A 15,817-nucleotide genomic window follows, 5' to 3' on the forward strand; every position below is an offset into this window, starting at 1 on the left:
ATGGCTCACTAGGCCCCCTTCCCTTGGTGATTGGCTCACCAGGCCCCCTTCAACCTTCCCTTGGTGCATGGCTCACCAGGCCCCCCTTCCCTTGGTGTATGGCTCACCAGGCCCCCCTTCCCTTGGCGCATGGCTCACCTGGCCCCCTTCACCCTTCCCTTGGCGCATGGCTCACTAGGCCCCCTTTCCCTTGGTGCATGGCTCACTAGGCCCCCCTTCCCTTGGTGCATGGCTCACCAGGCCCCTCTTCACCCTTCTCTTGGTGCATGGCTCACCAAGCCCCCCTTCCCTTGGTGCATGGCTCACTAGGCCCCCTTCCCTTGGTGCATGGCTCACTAGGCCCCCCTTCCCTTGGTGTATGGCTCACCAGGCCCCCCTTCCCTTGGTGCATGGCTCACTAGGCCCCCCTGCCCTTGGTGTATGGCTCACCAGGCCCCCTTCACCCTTCCCTTGGTGCATGGCTCACCAGGCCCCCTTCACCCTTCCCTTGGTGCATGGCTCACCAGGCCCCACTTCACCCTTCCCTTGGTGCATGGCTCACCAGGCCCCTCTTCACCCTTCTCTTGGTGCATGGCTCACTAGGCCCCCCTTCCCTTGGCTCAAGGCTCACCTGGCCCACCTTCACTCGTCCCTTCGTGCTTGGCTCACCAGGCCCCCTTCGACCTAACCTTGGTGCATGGCTCACCAGGCCCCACTTCACCGTTCCCTTGGTGCATGGCTCACCAGGCCTCCCTTCACCCTTCCCTTGGTGCATGGCTCACTAGGCCCCCTTTCCCTTGGTGCATGGCTCACCTGGCCCCCCTTCACCCTTCCCTTGGTGCATGGCTCACCAGGCCTCCCTTCACCCTTCCCTTGGTGCATGGCTCACTAGGCCCCCTTTCCCTTGGTGCATGGCTCACCTGGCCCCCCTTCACCCTTCCCTTGGTGATTGGCTCACCAGTCCCCCTTCACCCTTCCCTCGGTGCATGGCTCACAAGGCCCCCTTCACCCGCCCCTTGGTGCATGGCTCACAAGGCCCCCCTTCACCCTTCCCTTGGTGCATGGCTCACCAGGCCCCCCTTCACCCTTCCCTTGGTGCATGGCTCACCAGGCCCCACTTCACCCTTCCCTTGGTGCATGGCTCACAAGGCCCCCCTTCACCCTTCCCTTGGTGCATGGCTCACCAGGCCCCACTTCACCGTTCCCTTGGTGCATGGCTCACAAGGCCCCCCTTCACCCTTCCCTTGGTGCATGGCTCACCAGGCCTCCCTTCACCCTTCCCTTGGTACATGGCTCACCAGGCCCCACTTCACCGTTCCCTTGGTGCATGGCTCACAAGGCCCCCCTTCACCCTTCCCTTGGTGCATGGCTCACCAGGCCTCCCTTCACCCTTCCCTTGGTGCATGGCTCACCAGGCCCCACTTCACCGTTCCCTTGGTGCATGGCTCACAAGGCCCCCCTTCACCCTTCCCTTGGTGCATGGCTCACCAGGCCCCCCTTCACCCTTCCCTTGGTGCATGGCTCACCAGGCCCCACTTCACCGTTCCCTTGGTGCATGGCTAACCAGGCCCCTCTTCACCCTTCCCTTGGTGCATGGCTCACTAGGCCCCCCTTCCCTTGGTGCATGGCTCACAAGGCCCCCCTTCACCCTTCCCTTGGTGCATGGCTCACCAGGCCCCACTTCACCCTTCCCTTGGTACATGGCTCACTAGGCCCCCCTTCCCTTGGTGCATGGCTCACAAGGCCCCCCTTCCCTTGGTGCATGGCTCACTAGGCCCCCCTGCCCTTGGTGTATGGCTCACCAGGCCCCCTTCACCCTTCCCTTGGTGCATGGCTCACCAGGCCCCCTTCACCCTTCCCTTGGTGCATGGCTCACCAGGCCCCCTTCACCCTTATCTTGGTGCATGGCTCACCAGGCCCCTCTTCACCCTTCCCTTGGTGCATGACTCACTAGGCCCCCCTTCCCTTGGTGCATGGCTCACTAGGCCCCCCTTCCCTTGGTTCATGGCTCACTAGGCCCCCCTTCCCTTGGTGTATGGCTCACCAGGCCCCCCTTCCCTTGGTGCATGGCTCACTAGCCCCCCCTTCCCTTGGCTCAAGGCTCACCTGGCCCACCTTCACTCGTCCCTTCGTGCTTGGCTCACCAGGCCCCCTTCGACCTTACCTTGGGGCATTGCTCACCAGAGGTCTCTCTCTCTCTCCCCTGGATGCATGGATGGCTCACACGTGTTTTCTCCCTCCCTATCCTCAACTCTTCACTTTCCTGTTTGTCTGTTTCACCAGTGGTGGCCCTCTCTCTCTCTCCCTTCCACCTCCACGCTTCCCTTTCCTGAGTGCATGGCTCGCCTGGGCTCTCTCCCTCCTCCTCTGTCCTCCGCCCTTCACTTAACCGTGTACCTGGCTCATTGGAGGTCTCTCCTCCACCCCCCACTCTTCCCTTTCTGGTGCCTGGCACACCTGAGCTGTCCTTCTCTCCCTTCCACCTCCATCCCCCAGTTCCTGGGACCGTGGCTCACCTGGGCTCCTTCCCTCCCTCTCTGCCCTCCACCCTTTGCTTCCCCATGCTCCTGGGCCCCCGGAGAGCTCCCTCTTCCCCGGCCCCACCTTCCCCTCCCTAGGTGCCTGCCTCGCCGCGGCTCTTCCCCTCTCCAGCCTCCTTTGAAGATCTTCCGAGGACCTCTCAGCCTGTAAAAGGCTTGTGTACAGAGGGAGTGGGGTTTCCCAAGCCATAAAGTGCTGGGAGAGCGCGAGAGGGGGCAGAGTGTGCAGAGACAAGTGCCTGGCCGGATTGATGGTGTGTCTCCGGGGAGGGGCAGTGAAGACAGCATGGGGGGCAGACTGCTCTGGCTGTCCCTGCTGGTGCTGATGGGGCCGGACATGCTGGGCTGCGAGCACCCCGACTGCAGGGACCGCAGGGAGGACCCCTCGTGCGTGGACAGCCTGGTGGCCATGCCCCCCGAGGCCGGCTGTGAAGGGGCCCTGGGCTGCAGGCTGCACTTCCTGGGGCCCGAGGAGCAGGCGGCGCCCGAGGAGGTGAGGGAGACCCCCCAGGAGCCGCAGCAGGAGTTCAAGCAGACCCTGAAGCAGGCGGGCGCGGATGGCAGTGCCAAGCAGCAGAGCACGCGCTCCAAGAACGTGGGCGAGCGCCTGGCAGTGGCCGAGGCCGGCCTGCTGGCCATGAGCGCCCGGCTGCAGCGGCTGCAGGACGAGAGCCGGCTGAACCTGAGCCGGATGGAGGAGCGACTCAACTCCCTGGTGGTGCTGCTGCTGGGCATCCTGTCCGGGTGCGAGCTGCCCTGCAACGAGTCCGTGCTGCGGCTGTCGCTGCTAGGTGAGTGTGTGTGAGTGCAAGGGGCCAGCCTCTACAGATGTCACTGCTGGGTGTGTGAGTGTGAGGGCATCGGCGCGGGCTGTCACTGCTGGGTGAGTGAGTGTGAAGGCATCGGCTCGGGCTGTTGCTGCTGGGTGAGTGAGTGTGAGGGCATCGGCGCGGCTGACGCTGCTGGGTGAGTGAGTGTGAGGGCATCGGCGCGGGCTGTCGCTGCTGGGTGTGTGAGTGTGAGGGCATCGGCGCGGGCTGTCGCTGCTGGGTGTGTGAGTGTGAGGGCATCGGCGCGGGCTGTCGCTGCTGGGTGTGTGAGTGTGAGGGCATCGGCGCGGGCTGTCGCTGCTGGGTGTGTGAGTGTGAGGGCATCGGCGCTGGCTGTCGCTGCTCGGTAAGTGAGTGTGAGGGCATCGGCGCGGGCTGTCGCTGCTGTGTGAGTGAGGGTGAGGGCATCAGCGTGGGCTGTGGCTGCTGGGTGTGTGACTGTGAGTGTGAGGGCATCGGCGCGGGCTGTCGCTGCTGGGTGAGTGTGAGGGCATCGGCGCGGTCTGACGCTGCTGGGTGTGTGAGGGCATCGGCGCGGTCTGACGCTGCTGGGTGTGTGAGGGCATCGGCGCGGGCTGATGCTGCTGGGTGTGTGAGTGTGAGGGCAACGGCGCGGGCTGTCGCTGCTAGGTGTGTTAGTGTGAGGGCATTGGCACGGTCTGTCGCTGCTGGGTGAGTGAGTGTGAGGGCATCGGCGCGGGCTGTCGCTGCTGGGAGTGTGTGTGAGTGCAAGGGGGCATGATCACAGTCTGTCTCTGCTAGGTGTGTGAGAGGGCATTAGCGCAGGCTGTCTCTGCGAGGTGAGTGCAAGGGGATAGCCTCCCTCCCTACCTGCCTCTGCTAGGTGTGTATTTGTGCGTGTGTGAGTGCAAGGGGCATCCTCGCAGGCTGTCTCTGCTAGGTGAGTGTGAGTGCAAAGGACAGTCTCAACAGCTCTCTCTGCTAGGTGAGTGCAAGGGGATAGCTTCCCTGCCTGTCTGTTAGATATGTGGGTGCAATGGGCCACGCTCCACAGCTCTCTCTGGTAGGTGTGTGTGAGTGCAAGGGGAGCCTCTATAGCTGTCTCTGCTAGGTGAGTGCAAGGGGGCCTCTACAGCTGTCTCTGATAGTGAGTGCAAGGGGTAAGCCTCCCCATCTGTTTCTGCTAGGTGAGTGAGTGCAAGGGGGAGCCTCTACTGCTGTCTCTTCCAGGTGAGTGCCCGGGGGCAACATCAACACCTGTCTCTGATAGGTGAGTGCAAGGGGGCAGCCTCAACAGCTGTCTCTGCTGAGTGTGTCTGAGTGCAAAGGGGAAGCATCTACAGCTCTCTGCTAGGTGAGTGTGAGTGCAAGGGGCAGTCTCTACAGCTCTCTGCTAGGTGAGTGCAAAGGACCAGCCTCAACAGCTGTCTCTGGTAGTGGGTACAAGGGGTCATTTTCCCCACCTGGCTCTGATAAGTGAGTGAGAGCAAGGGGGGGCCTCTACTGCTGTTTCTTCCAGGTGAGTGCAAGGGGCCATACTCTCAAGCAGTCACTCAAGCAGTCCTAGTCAGACTCAATTTTAATGTACGATTATTTAAAACCTTTATAAGCAAGCAAAGCAATTGAGAGTATTCAACATACAAAGTCTAAACACATTATAAGAACAGAGCTAAGTTCGGAACAGAAAAGATTCAGCCGAGCCATATTTTAAGAAGATCAAACAGATAAAAGAGCAAAGTGAAGAACCACTCTTGTAAAAACACTGGGCGGCGCCCAGTGCAAGACATGGAGCAGCAGGTTTGTTCGATTAAGACAATGTGCAAAACGCAATAATGGCAGCGGGAAAACAGGTCATGAGCAGCCGCTAATGTGCGGGCTGTGCTGGAAGCAGGACTAAAGCCAGCCCCTTTGCAACGAATTGTGCTGACCGTGATGCCATTCATCTTAAAGCTGCAGCATAAAGGCCGTAACATTGTCTGTGGAAAGGTGAGGGCAGAAGGCCCAACGACCCGCCCTGCATCATGCCAGGGGCTCAAGATGACTCTGCTGTATGAGAGCATGGTGCCAACCACCCACCCTGCATCTTTTCAGGGGCTCTAGCGGTCTGCTGTGAGAGCCTGGTGCCAAGCACCCACCCTGTATCACTCCAGGGACTCTGTCTTTGCTGTGAGAGCCTGGTGCCAACCACCCACCCTTATCAATCAATATCAATCAATAATTCGATTGTAGAGCGCACTACATACCCACAAGGGTTCCAAGGCGCTGAGGGGTTGGGGGGGGGGGGCTGTTGCTACTGGCCGAACAGCCAGGTCTTGAGTTGTCTCCTGAAGGTTAAAAGGTCTTAGGTTTGTCGTAGGATGAGGGGAAGGGTGTTCCAGGTTGTGGCGGCGCGGTGGGAGAAGGATCTGCCTCCGGCTGTGGTTCTACGGATGCGTGGGACGGTGGCCAGGGAGAGGTCTGCGGAGTTTTCTGTTGTGTGCGTAGAAGGAGAGTCGACTGTTGAGGTAGGCTGGGCCGGTCTTGTGGCGTGTCTTGTGTGCATGGATCGGGAGCTTGAAGGAGATTCTTCTGTCGACGGGGAGCCATTGCAGGTTCCTGAGCTGGGGGGTGATGTTGTCGCGGCGCGGGACGTCGAGGATCAGACGTGCAGAGGCATTCTGGATTCTTTGCAGTCTGTTGATGAGCTTGGTCGGGGCGCCGGCGTAGAGGGCGTTTCCGTAGTCCAGTCTGCTGCTGACTAGGGCCTTGGTGACTGTTTTCCTTGTCTTCTGTCGGGATCCATCTGTAGATCTTGCGGAGCATATGGAGGGTGTTGAAGCAGGTGGAGGAGACAGCGTTGACTTGTTTGGACATGGTGAGTTTCGAGTCAAGGATGACTCCCAGGTTGCGTGCGTGGTTGGTGGGTGCGGGCGGTGTCCCCAGTGACGCGGGCCACCAGGAGTAGTCCCATGCTGAGGGGTTGGGCCTGAGGATGAGGATCTCCGTCTTGTCTGTGTTCAGTTTATTCAATGCGATGGCCTTCATTACCTGGTGGAGGTTGGATTTGGCATTGAGAGGGTCCGAGGATGAGGATCTCCGTCTTGTCTGTGTTCAGTTTAAGGTGGCTGTCCTCCATCCATTCGGCAACGGCCTTCATTCCCTGGTGGAGGTTGGATTTGGCGGTGAGAGGGTCCTTGGTGAGGGAGAGTATCAGTGGCGTGGCGTCGGCGTATGAGATTATGTTGAGGTTGTGATGTCAGGCGATGCGTGCGAGGGGTGCCATGTAGACGTTGAACAGCATCGGGCTGAGAGAGGAGCCCTGCGGGACGTCGCAGATAATCTCGGAGGCCTCGGATCGGAACGGGGGGAGGCGGACTCTCTGGGTTCTGCCGGAGAGGAAGGAGGAGGTCCAGTCCAGGGCCTTGTCTCGGATCCCTGCGTCGTGGACTCGAGTGCGTAGTGTGCGGTGGCAGACTGTGTCGAAGGCAGCGAAGAGGTCCAGAAGGATGAGGGTTGCCGTCTCGCTGCTGTCCAGTAGGATCCTGATGTCGTCTGTGGCGGTGATGAGGGTGGTCTCTATGCAGTGGTTGCTGCGGAATCCTGACTGGGAGGGGTCTAGGATGCTGTTGTTTTTGAGATAGCGGGTGAGCTGGATGTTGACTATCTTCTCGATGACCTTCGCTGGGAACGGAAGCAGGGGGATGGGCCGGAAGTTTTTGAGTTCGCTCGGGTCCGCCTTGTGTTTCTTCAGTAGGGCGTTGATCTCGGCGTGTTTCCAGCTCTCAGGAAAGGTTGCGGTCTCGAAGGAGAGGTTGATGATGTTGGGCAGGTGGGGTGCGATGGAGCTGTCGGCTTTGTTGAAGATCTGGTGTGGAAACGGCTCAGACAGCGAGCTGGAGTGGATTGTACCCATGGTCTTGATTGTGTCTTCGATGCTCACGTTTGCCCAGGTTGTCAGGGGGTCATGGTCGGTGGAGTGAGGTGGGTCCGCCGTGTTGGGGCCTGTTGGGGTCGTCCGGGGGTTGAAGCTGTTGTGAATGTCGGCGATCTTGCGGTGAAAGAAGGTGGCGAGGGAGTCGCACAAGGCTTGCGACGGCGGGATGTCGTTGGCGTTGGAGAGTTCTTTAACGACATTGAAGAGCTCCTTGCTATTGTGTGCTTTGTTGTCGAGGCGGTTTTTGAAGGAGGTTCTCTTGGCGGGCCTTATGAAGTGGTGGTGGTTGCGGATGGTGTCTTTGTGGGCAGTGCAGCTGCCTGGTGACTTCTCGCTGTGCCATATGTTCTCCAACTTCCGGCAGGTGCGCTTAGACGCTAGGAGTTCCGGGGTGAACCAATTGGCTCTCTTGTTGGTGTCTTTGAGGGTTTGTTTTTTCAGCAGGGTAGGGTGTTGGCGCAGTCGTCCATCCATTGTCTGAGGGTGTGCTTGCACAGTCTTCGGGGTTGGTCGGAGGATTGAGTGCGAGGATTGTCTGTAGTTGTACTTCAGTGATTTTGCCCCAGCGGCAACAGGGGATCTGTAGGGTGCGGTGATGTGCGTTGGGTTTCCGAAAGGTGAAGTGGATTCAGTGGTGGTCGGTCCAGGTGGGTTCGGAGACACGGGGACACGCCGGGAGGCGTCACCAGGCGCTTTACAGGCTCCCTTAAACTAAACTAAACTAAACGTGGGTGAAGGATACGTGGGGGCTTGAGGAGAAGAAGGCATCTAGCGTGTGTCCAGAATGTGGGTCAGCGTCATGACGAGATGTTCCAGTCCAAGGTTGGCGAGGTTGTCTATCAGGGTGGAGTAGGTGCTGTCCTTGTTCTCCAGGTGGAAGTTCAGATCTCTGAGGAGGATGTAGTCGGTGGAGGTCAGTGCATGTGTGCTGATGAAGGTGGCAATGGCATCGCAGAATTGTGGTCGGGGTCCGGGAGGTCAGTAGACGAGGGTGCCTCTTTGGGTGGTCTTGGGGTCCGTGTGGATCTGGAAGTGCATGTGCTCGGCGGTGCTGAGAGTGTCAGTGGTGTTTGTTGAGACCCTGATGATCTTCTTGTGGACGATGGCGATTCCTCCTCCAACTCCGTTGGTGCGGTCTCTGCGGGCGATCTTGTATTCGTCGGGGATGGCTATGGCGATGTCTGGAGAGGAGGCACTTCATCCAGGTCTCGGTCAGGAAGGCGACGTCTGGTGATGCGGTGTCGAGTAGGTCCCAGAGAACAACGGCCTGTTTGTAAATTGTAAATGTAAATTGATACTTGTATAGCTCACTACTCACCCGCAAGGGTCTCAAGGCGCTTGTACGAATACCGCTGTGGAACCCATCCAGGCTTTCCCTGTGAGGCGTCCACTCCTGGGCACCCCCAAGGTGGAGGCCAGGCATCCTTAGCGTTGTGGGGGCAGTTGTGGAGATTAAGCAAGCTATTGCCCAGAGTTGCAGAGTGGGACTCAATGATTGGAATAGGCACCGAGGCGAGAATTATCAGGTCCGTGGAATTTTTGAGCCCAAGACCCGCCGAGGCGGGGAATTGAACCCTGTTCCCGAGCTAGACATCCGCATCTGGGTCTGCCGGTGTTGATCAGGATGCATCAGAGCTTGTTGTGTTCTGTCGTGGCGGGAGTCTCTGTGTCTTTGATGCAGGAGAAGCTGCAGTACTGGCAGGTGAAGGGACCATGGGTGCGCTTCGGGGTGGCCCTGCAGCAGTTGGGGGTCCGTCCTGGGTTGAGAGCGATGAGGGTTCTGGCGTCGTATCAGAGGCGGTCTTCGTGGTTGGTGAGAGGGCCAGGGGTTCTGGCACCGGGCGCGGTCCAGGTGCGGACGGGCACAGACGCCATTTTAAGGGGAGGTGGGAGGGAGGGGCAGCTGGGAGGCGGGTGGCAGGGGGCAGCGAATGGGCACGGAGCCGCAGGGGCAGCAGCGGTGAGAATAGTGAGGAATGGACACGGAGGAGCAAGGCAGAGGGTCACACAAGGAGGGGGACAAGAAAAATGGTCAGAGGGCACAGAGGATCACGGGGCACAAAAACACTGGGAGCGCTGGTGGAACTGCAGCGTTGGGGGGAGCACTTACCTGGCAAGGTCAAGGGTCGCTCTGCTCCCCGGGCAGCGGCCGCCATTTTAAGGGGAGGTGGGAGGGAGGGGCAGCTGGGAGGCGGGAGGCTGGTGACTGGGGGCAGCGAATGGTCGAGGGGGGCGGGGCAGCAGTGGCGGGAATAGTTAGGAATCGACACGGAGATGCAAGGCAGAGGGTCACAGAAGGAGGGGGGACAAGAAAAATGGTCAGAGGGCACAGAGGATCACAGGGCACAAAAACGCTGGGAGCGCTGGTGGAGCTGCAGTGGGGGGGGGGCCTACCTGGCGACCTTCATCATTCCAGGGGCTCAAACTCTCTCTGCTTTGGGAGAGTACGGTGCCAACCCCCCACCCTGCATCATTCCAGGGGCTCTAGCTGTTTGCTGTGAGAGCATGGTGCCAACCACCCACCCTGCATCATTCCAGGGGCTCTAGCTGTCTGCTGTGAGAGCATGGTGCCAACCACCCACCCTGCATCATTCCAGGGGCTCTAGCTGTCTGCTGTGAGAGCATGGTGCCAACCACCCACCCTGCATCATTCTAGGGGCTGACGCTGTCTGCTGTTTGGGAGCATGGTGACAACCACCACCTTGCATCATTCCATGTGCTTGAGCTGTCTCTGTTGTGCGAGACCATGGTGCCAACCTATCATCCTGCATCATTCCAGGGGCCCAAGCTGTCTCTGCTGTGAGAGCATGGTGCCAACCACCCACCCTGCATCATTCCAGGGGCTCAGGCTGTCTGCCGTGTGAGAGCATGGTGCCAACCAACCACCCTGCATCATTCGAGGGAGTCAAGCTGTCTCTGCTTTGAGAGCCTGGTGCCACCACCCACCCTGCATCATTCCAGGGGCTCAATCTGTCTCTGCTGTGTGAGAGCCTGGTGCCACCACCCACCCTGCATCATTCCAGGGGCTCTCGCTGTCTCTGCTGTGTGAGAGCATGGTGCCAACCACCCACCCTGCATCATTCCATGGCCCCAACCACCCTGCATCATTCCATGTACTCAGGCTGTCTCTGCTTGTGCATGGGTCCTGAGCACCCACCTTGCATCACTTCCTGTGCCCAAACTGCCTCTAAGGGAGTGCTTGAGCCCCGATAACCGCCTTGTATCACTCTCACTGTCACCTAATAATATGTTCCCAAGGTGTCAGTGCTAGGTGCGTGCAAGGCTCCCAGCCGTCAGTTCTTCTAGAAGGCTCCGCATCTTCTCCCTGTGGAAAGAGATGACCTGACATACTGACAGACTGACTGGCGGTCTGTCTACCCCTGGAGTATCCATTTGCACTCGAAATCCCCTGCCTCGTAGCTAGTGTAACCTCTGCTTGGCATAGGCATTATTTTGGGTTATGCCTTTGATAGCTTGGTTCGTGCTAAGTCTACTCAGCAGTCTTTGATCCGGATGCAATGCCCAGGCAAACGGCCATGCCAAGAGCATCACCGTCCTCCTGCGTGCACAGCTCGCTGAGGTGCTGACCCCAGGCAGGGCGAGCGAGGGGGCACCAGACCATTGAGAGGCTGCCCACCCCTCGCTCCCTCTGTGGCACACTGGCACCCTCTGCTGGTACTGCCCTTGCAAACACTTGCTGCACCCCCTCGCCGTGCCGCAGGTGCTTTACCTGTTCAAGGCACGGTGCAACGGACGCACGTGCGGCACATGTTCAAGGCACTGTGCAGAGCACACACGTGCTGCAGACATGGCACGGGGAGTAGGCCAAAGAGTAAGCTTTGTTCAAGAACAGGGACCCACTAGGTCAATGTTTTTAGGTCGAGCCTGGGCAGCTCATGCGCTGCTCCGTGAGGCATGCTGTATTCAGGTATGGACTTGAAGCTCTGCCCATTTTCCACCCATCTTTTCAATTGGCTCCTGTTACTGTAGTTTCTAAATTACTGCGTTTGATTTTGAATAAGCTTAGTAGTCCCTCCTTAGTACCGCCTTGTCTACATTTGTAACCTCCCTTGAGGACTGGACTTTTTACTTGTATTGCTACATGGTCTGTTTTATCTTCAGTCTGTGAGCACTATTTTCTCTAATTTAATGATTTTATCCTATTGCAGTTACGAAGTGCTTTCCTGCAAGGGTGCCTGCTTTCGAGCCAGCCAGGTCTGGGTGAGGCTTGGCTGTTGTCACAGTCAGCAGGGCAGGAGTAGTGCACACTGTAAGTGTGCATGAAGGTTTGACCGGCTGTCTCAGGCCGGCTAAACTGTAATGTGCACTCTAGGTTTCTTGAACCCAGCTAAGATGTACAGCTGGGTAGGAGAAACATCACAGACTCCCAGACACTGTCTGAGCAGCAAACAAAGCTGCTGAGGCCAATCCTGGCACTGCTCTCATTCTATTGAGAGCAGTGCCAGGATTGGGTGGGGAGCCTGTGCTGGTGTCCCAGGGACTGCTGGGACACCACCAGCAGAGAAGAGGAGCACAGAGGCAGCCGGCAGCCTTGGAACAATATAGTTTTTTAAAAACTATAATCATTTTCCTAATCCTCCACCCCCAACTTGAGATTTTCGGCAGCCGCCATTGGATGTCAGTCCTGTCGCCCTCCACAGGTTACACGGAGGAGACAAATGCCAAAGTGAGTGAGTGTTGGTGGGTAGAATAAAGGCAACAGCTTCCTACTCAGCTCCCGGTTGTAAACCACTGTGCATGTGTGTGATTGGTCTTGCAATAAAATATAGCACATGCCTCCTAGTAATATACATCCCTATGGCCTTCTATCTACATGAGCAGACAGGTATTGTATCATCTTTGGAATGTTACTAGGAAAGTATTCCACTCTGACGGGAACTTTAATGTTACTAGGAAAGTATTCCACTCTGACGGGAACTTTAATGTTCCTAGGAAAGTATTCCACTCTGACAGGAACTTTAATGCTCTTTAAACAAAAACATTTGAACCAGGGAGATGAAGAAGGAGGTGTATGTGTTTGTGTGAGTGCATGTGCACGTGCCTGTGTGTGCGCATTCGTGTGTGCACATGCATGTGTGTTTGTCTGTGTGTGTGTGTTTGTGTGCGTGTGGGGGGGGGGGGGGTCACCTTTCAAGAAATATGCATTCTAACTCAAGAATGGGTGGCTCACTTTGAGATCAGCATCATCTAATGATGTTCATCGCGATTGTTGTTATTAATTAAAATGCAGCTGTGGCTGATAACAATATTAATGCTGGTTATTATTGTTGTCATTATTATTACATGGTTATTACATGGTTACCAACACTACTACATTTTTATGGATTGCTATTCCGAAATATACAATTACTACTACACTACTAGGTCTAGGGTCAATAAAAAGAATCATTTTTGCCAGTGATACTGATATGTAGTAGTAATGTTCACCTTATTATTTCAGTTACTATTAGGATTAGTGTCACGTGTAGCACTGGAGTTCGTGTCCATGGGAGTAGGACCAATGGCGGTAGTAGTGCCATTAGCAATGGTAGTGGTAGTAATGCTAGTAGTAGCTCTCCTGATAATAGTACTAAAAGTATTAAAAGTACTAGCGACCGTAGTATGAGTAACAGGAAGACCACGCGTAGTGATAACTTGCTTTAATGTAGCGGCTGATCCATCCCTTCTGCTGTTTTCAGGTTCTTCTTTTTCTTCTCTTCTTCCTCTTCTTTGTTCTTGTCATTGTTGCTGTTATTGTTACTATTATTAGTTGTAATTATGGTATTTTTAGTGGTACTTGTAAAAGCATCAGCAACTCCCAACTCCCCTAAGAAGATGTTCACACTAATTGGCTCTACAGTAAATTTGTGAACCTTACAACACCAGCTGCATGTACATCACCCATGCAAATGCCATTTACACCAGTTGTATGAACATCGACCACGCAAACGCCATCGACCACGTATGTGCTATTTACATCAGCTGCATTTACATCAACCACACACACACAATTTAAACCAGCTGTGTACATCAACTACACAAACAACATTCACACCAGCTGCATTTACATCAACCACGTCAGAGCTATTTACACCAGCTGTGCATACATCAACCACACACACCCTAGTTACACCTGCTCAATATACATCAACTACAAATGTGCTATTTACACCAGCTGCATGTACATCAACCACACAAACATCATTTACATCTGCTGCATGTACATAAACCATGCAAACGCCATTTACACCAGCTGCATGTACATAAACCACGCAAACGCCATTTACACCAGCTGCATGTACATAAACCACGCAAACGCCATTTACACCAGCTGCATGTACATCAACCACACAAACTTCATTTACACCAGCTGCATGTACATAAACCACGCAAACGCCATTTACACCAGCTGCATGTACATCAACCACACAAACGCCATTTACACCAGCTGTGCATACATCAACCACGCACACCCTAGTTACACCTGCTCAATATACATCAACTACAAATGTGCTATTTACACCAGCTGCATGTACATCAACCACACAAACATCATTTACATCTGCTGCATGTACATAAACCATGCAAACGCCATTTACACCAGCTGCATGTACATAAACCACGCAAACGCCATTTACACCAGCTGCATGTACATCAACCACGCAAACGCTATTTACACCTGCTGCATGTACATCAACCACACAAACATCATTTACATCTGCTGCATGTACATAAACCATGCAAACGCCATTTACACCAGCTGCATGTACATAAACCACGCAAACGCCATTTACACCAGCTGCATGTACATAAACCACGCAAACGCCATTTACACCAGCTGCATGTACATAAACCACGCAAACGCCATTTACACCAGCTGCATGTTCATAAACCACGCAAACGCCATTTACACCAGCTGCATGTACATAAACCACGCAAACGCCATTTACACCAGCTGCATGTACATCAACCACGCAAATGCCATTTACACCAGCTGCATGTACATAAACCACGCAAACGCCATTTACACCAGCTGCATGTACATAAACCACGCAAACGCCATTTACATCTGCTGCATGTACATAAACCATGCAAACGCCATTTACACCAGCTGCATGTACATCAACCACGCAAACGCCATTTACACCAGCTGCATGTACATAAACCACGCAAACGCCATTTACACCAGCTGCATGTACATAAACCACGCAAACGCCATTTACACCAGCTGCATGTACATAAACCACGCAAACGCCATTTACACCAGCTGCATGTACATAAACCACGTAAACGCCATTTACACCAGCTGCATGTACATAAACCACGCAAACGCCATTTACACCAGCTGCATGTACATAAACCACGCAAACGCCATTTACACCAGCTGCATGTACATCAACCACGCAAACGCCATTTACACCAGCTGCATGTACATCAACCACGCAAATGCCATTTACACCAGCTGCATGTACATAAACCACGCAAACGCCATTTACACCAGCTGCATGTACATCAACCACGCAAATGCCATTTACACCAGCTGCATGTACATAAACCACGCAAACGCCATTTACACCAGCTGCATGTACATCAACCACGCAAACTTCATTTACACCAGCTGCACGTACATAAACCACTCAAACGCCATTTACACCAGCTGCATGTACATCAACCACGCAAACGCCATTTACACCAGCTGCATGTACATCAACCACGCAAACACCATTTACACCAGCTGCATGTACACAAACCACACAAACTTCATTTACACCAGCTGCATGTACATAAACCACGCAAACGCCATTTACACTAGCTGCATGTACATAAACCACGCAAACGCCATTTACACCAGCTGCATGTACATAAACCACGCAAACGCCATTTACACCAGCTGCATGTACATAAACCACGCAAACGCCATTTACACCAGCTGCATGTACATAAACCACGCAAACGCCATTTACATCTGCTGCATGTACATAAACCATGCAAACGCCATTTACACCAGCTGCATGTACATAAACCACGCAAACGCCATTTACACCAGTACTAGTGACCGTAGTAGGAGTAACAGGAAGACCACGCGTAGTGTTACTTGCTTTAATGTAGCGGCTGATCCATCCCACCTGCTGTTTTCAGGTTCTTCTTTTTCTTCTCTTCTTCCTCTTCTTTGTTCTTGTCATTGTTGCTGTTATTGTTACTGTTATTAGTTGTAATTATGGTATTTTAAGTGGTACTTGTAATAGCATCAGCAACTCCCTACTCCCCTAAGAAGATGTTCACACTAATTGGCTCTACAGTAAATTTATGAACCTGACAGCACCAGCTGCATGTACATCACCCATGAAAATGCCATTTACGCCAGTTGTATGAACATCGACCACGCAAACGCCATCGACCACGTATGTGCTATTTACATCAGCTGCATTTACATCAACCACACACACACAATTTAAACCAGCTGTGTACATCAACTACACAAACAACATTCACACCAGCTGCATTTACATCAACCACGTCAGAGCTATTTACACCAGCTGTGCATACATCAACCACGCACACCCTAGTTACACCTGCTCAATATACATCAACTA

The 15,817-nt window shown here is 54.7% G+C and overlaps 1 protein-coding gene across 1 annotated transcript in view; it reads left to right on the plus strand.

The window, feature by feature from the left end:
* Positions 1-2,727: 2,727 nt before the first annotated feature.
* The window catches only part of LOC147693050 (fibrinogen-like protein 1), a 95,921-nt gene continuing 82,831 nt past the window's right edge, over positions 2,728-15,817 (plus strand). Inside the window, exon 1 of the mRNA XM_086936872.1 lies at positions 2,728-3,310. Within this exon, the coding sequence (XP_086792998.1) occupies positions 2,806-3,310 (505 nt within the window). The 5' untranslated portion in view covers positions 2,728-2,805. The remainder of the gene's footprint in view (positions 3,311-15,817) is intronic.

This window comes from Lissotriton vulgaris, chromosome 9 (genome assembly GCF_964263255.1).
Source record: "Lissotriton vulgaris chromosome 9, aLisVul1.2, whole genome shotgun sequence".
NCBI lineage: Eukaryota > Metazoa > Chordata > Amphibia > Caudata > Salamandridae > Lissotriton > Lissotriton vulgaris.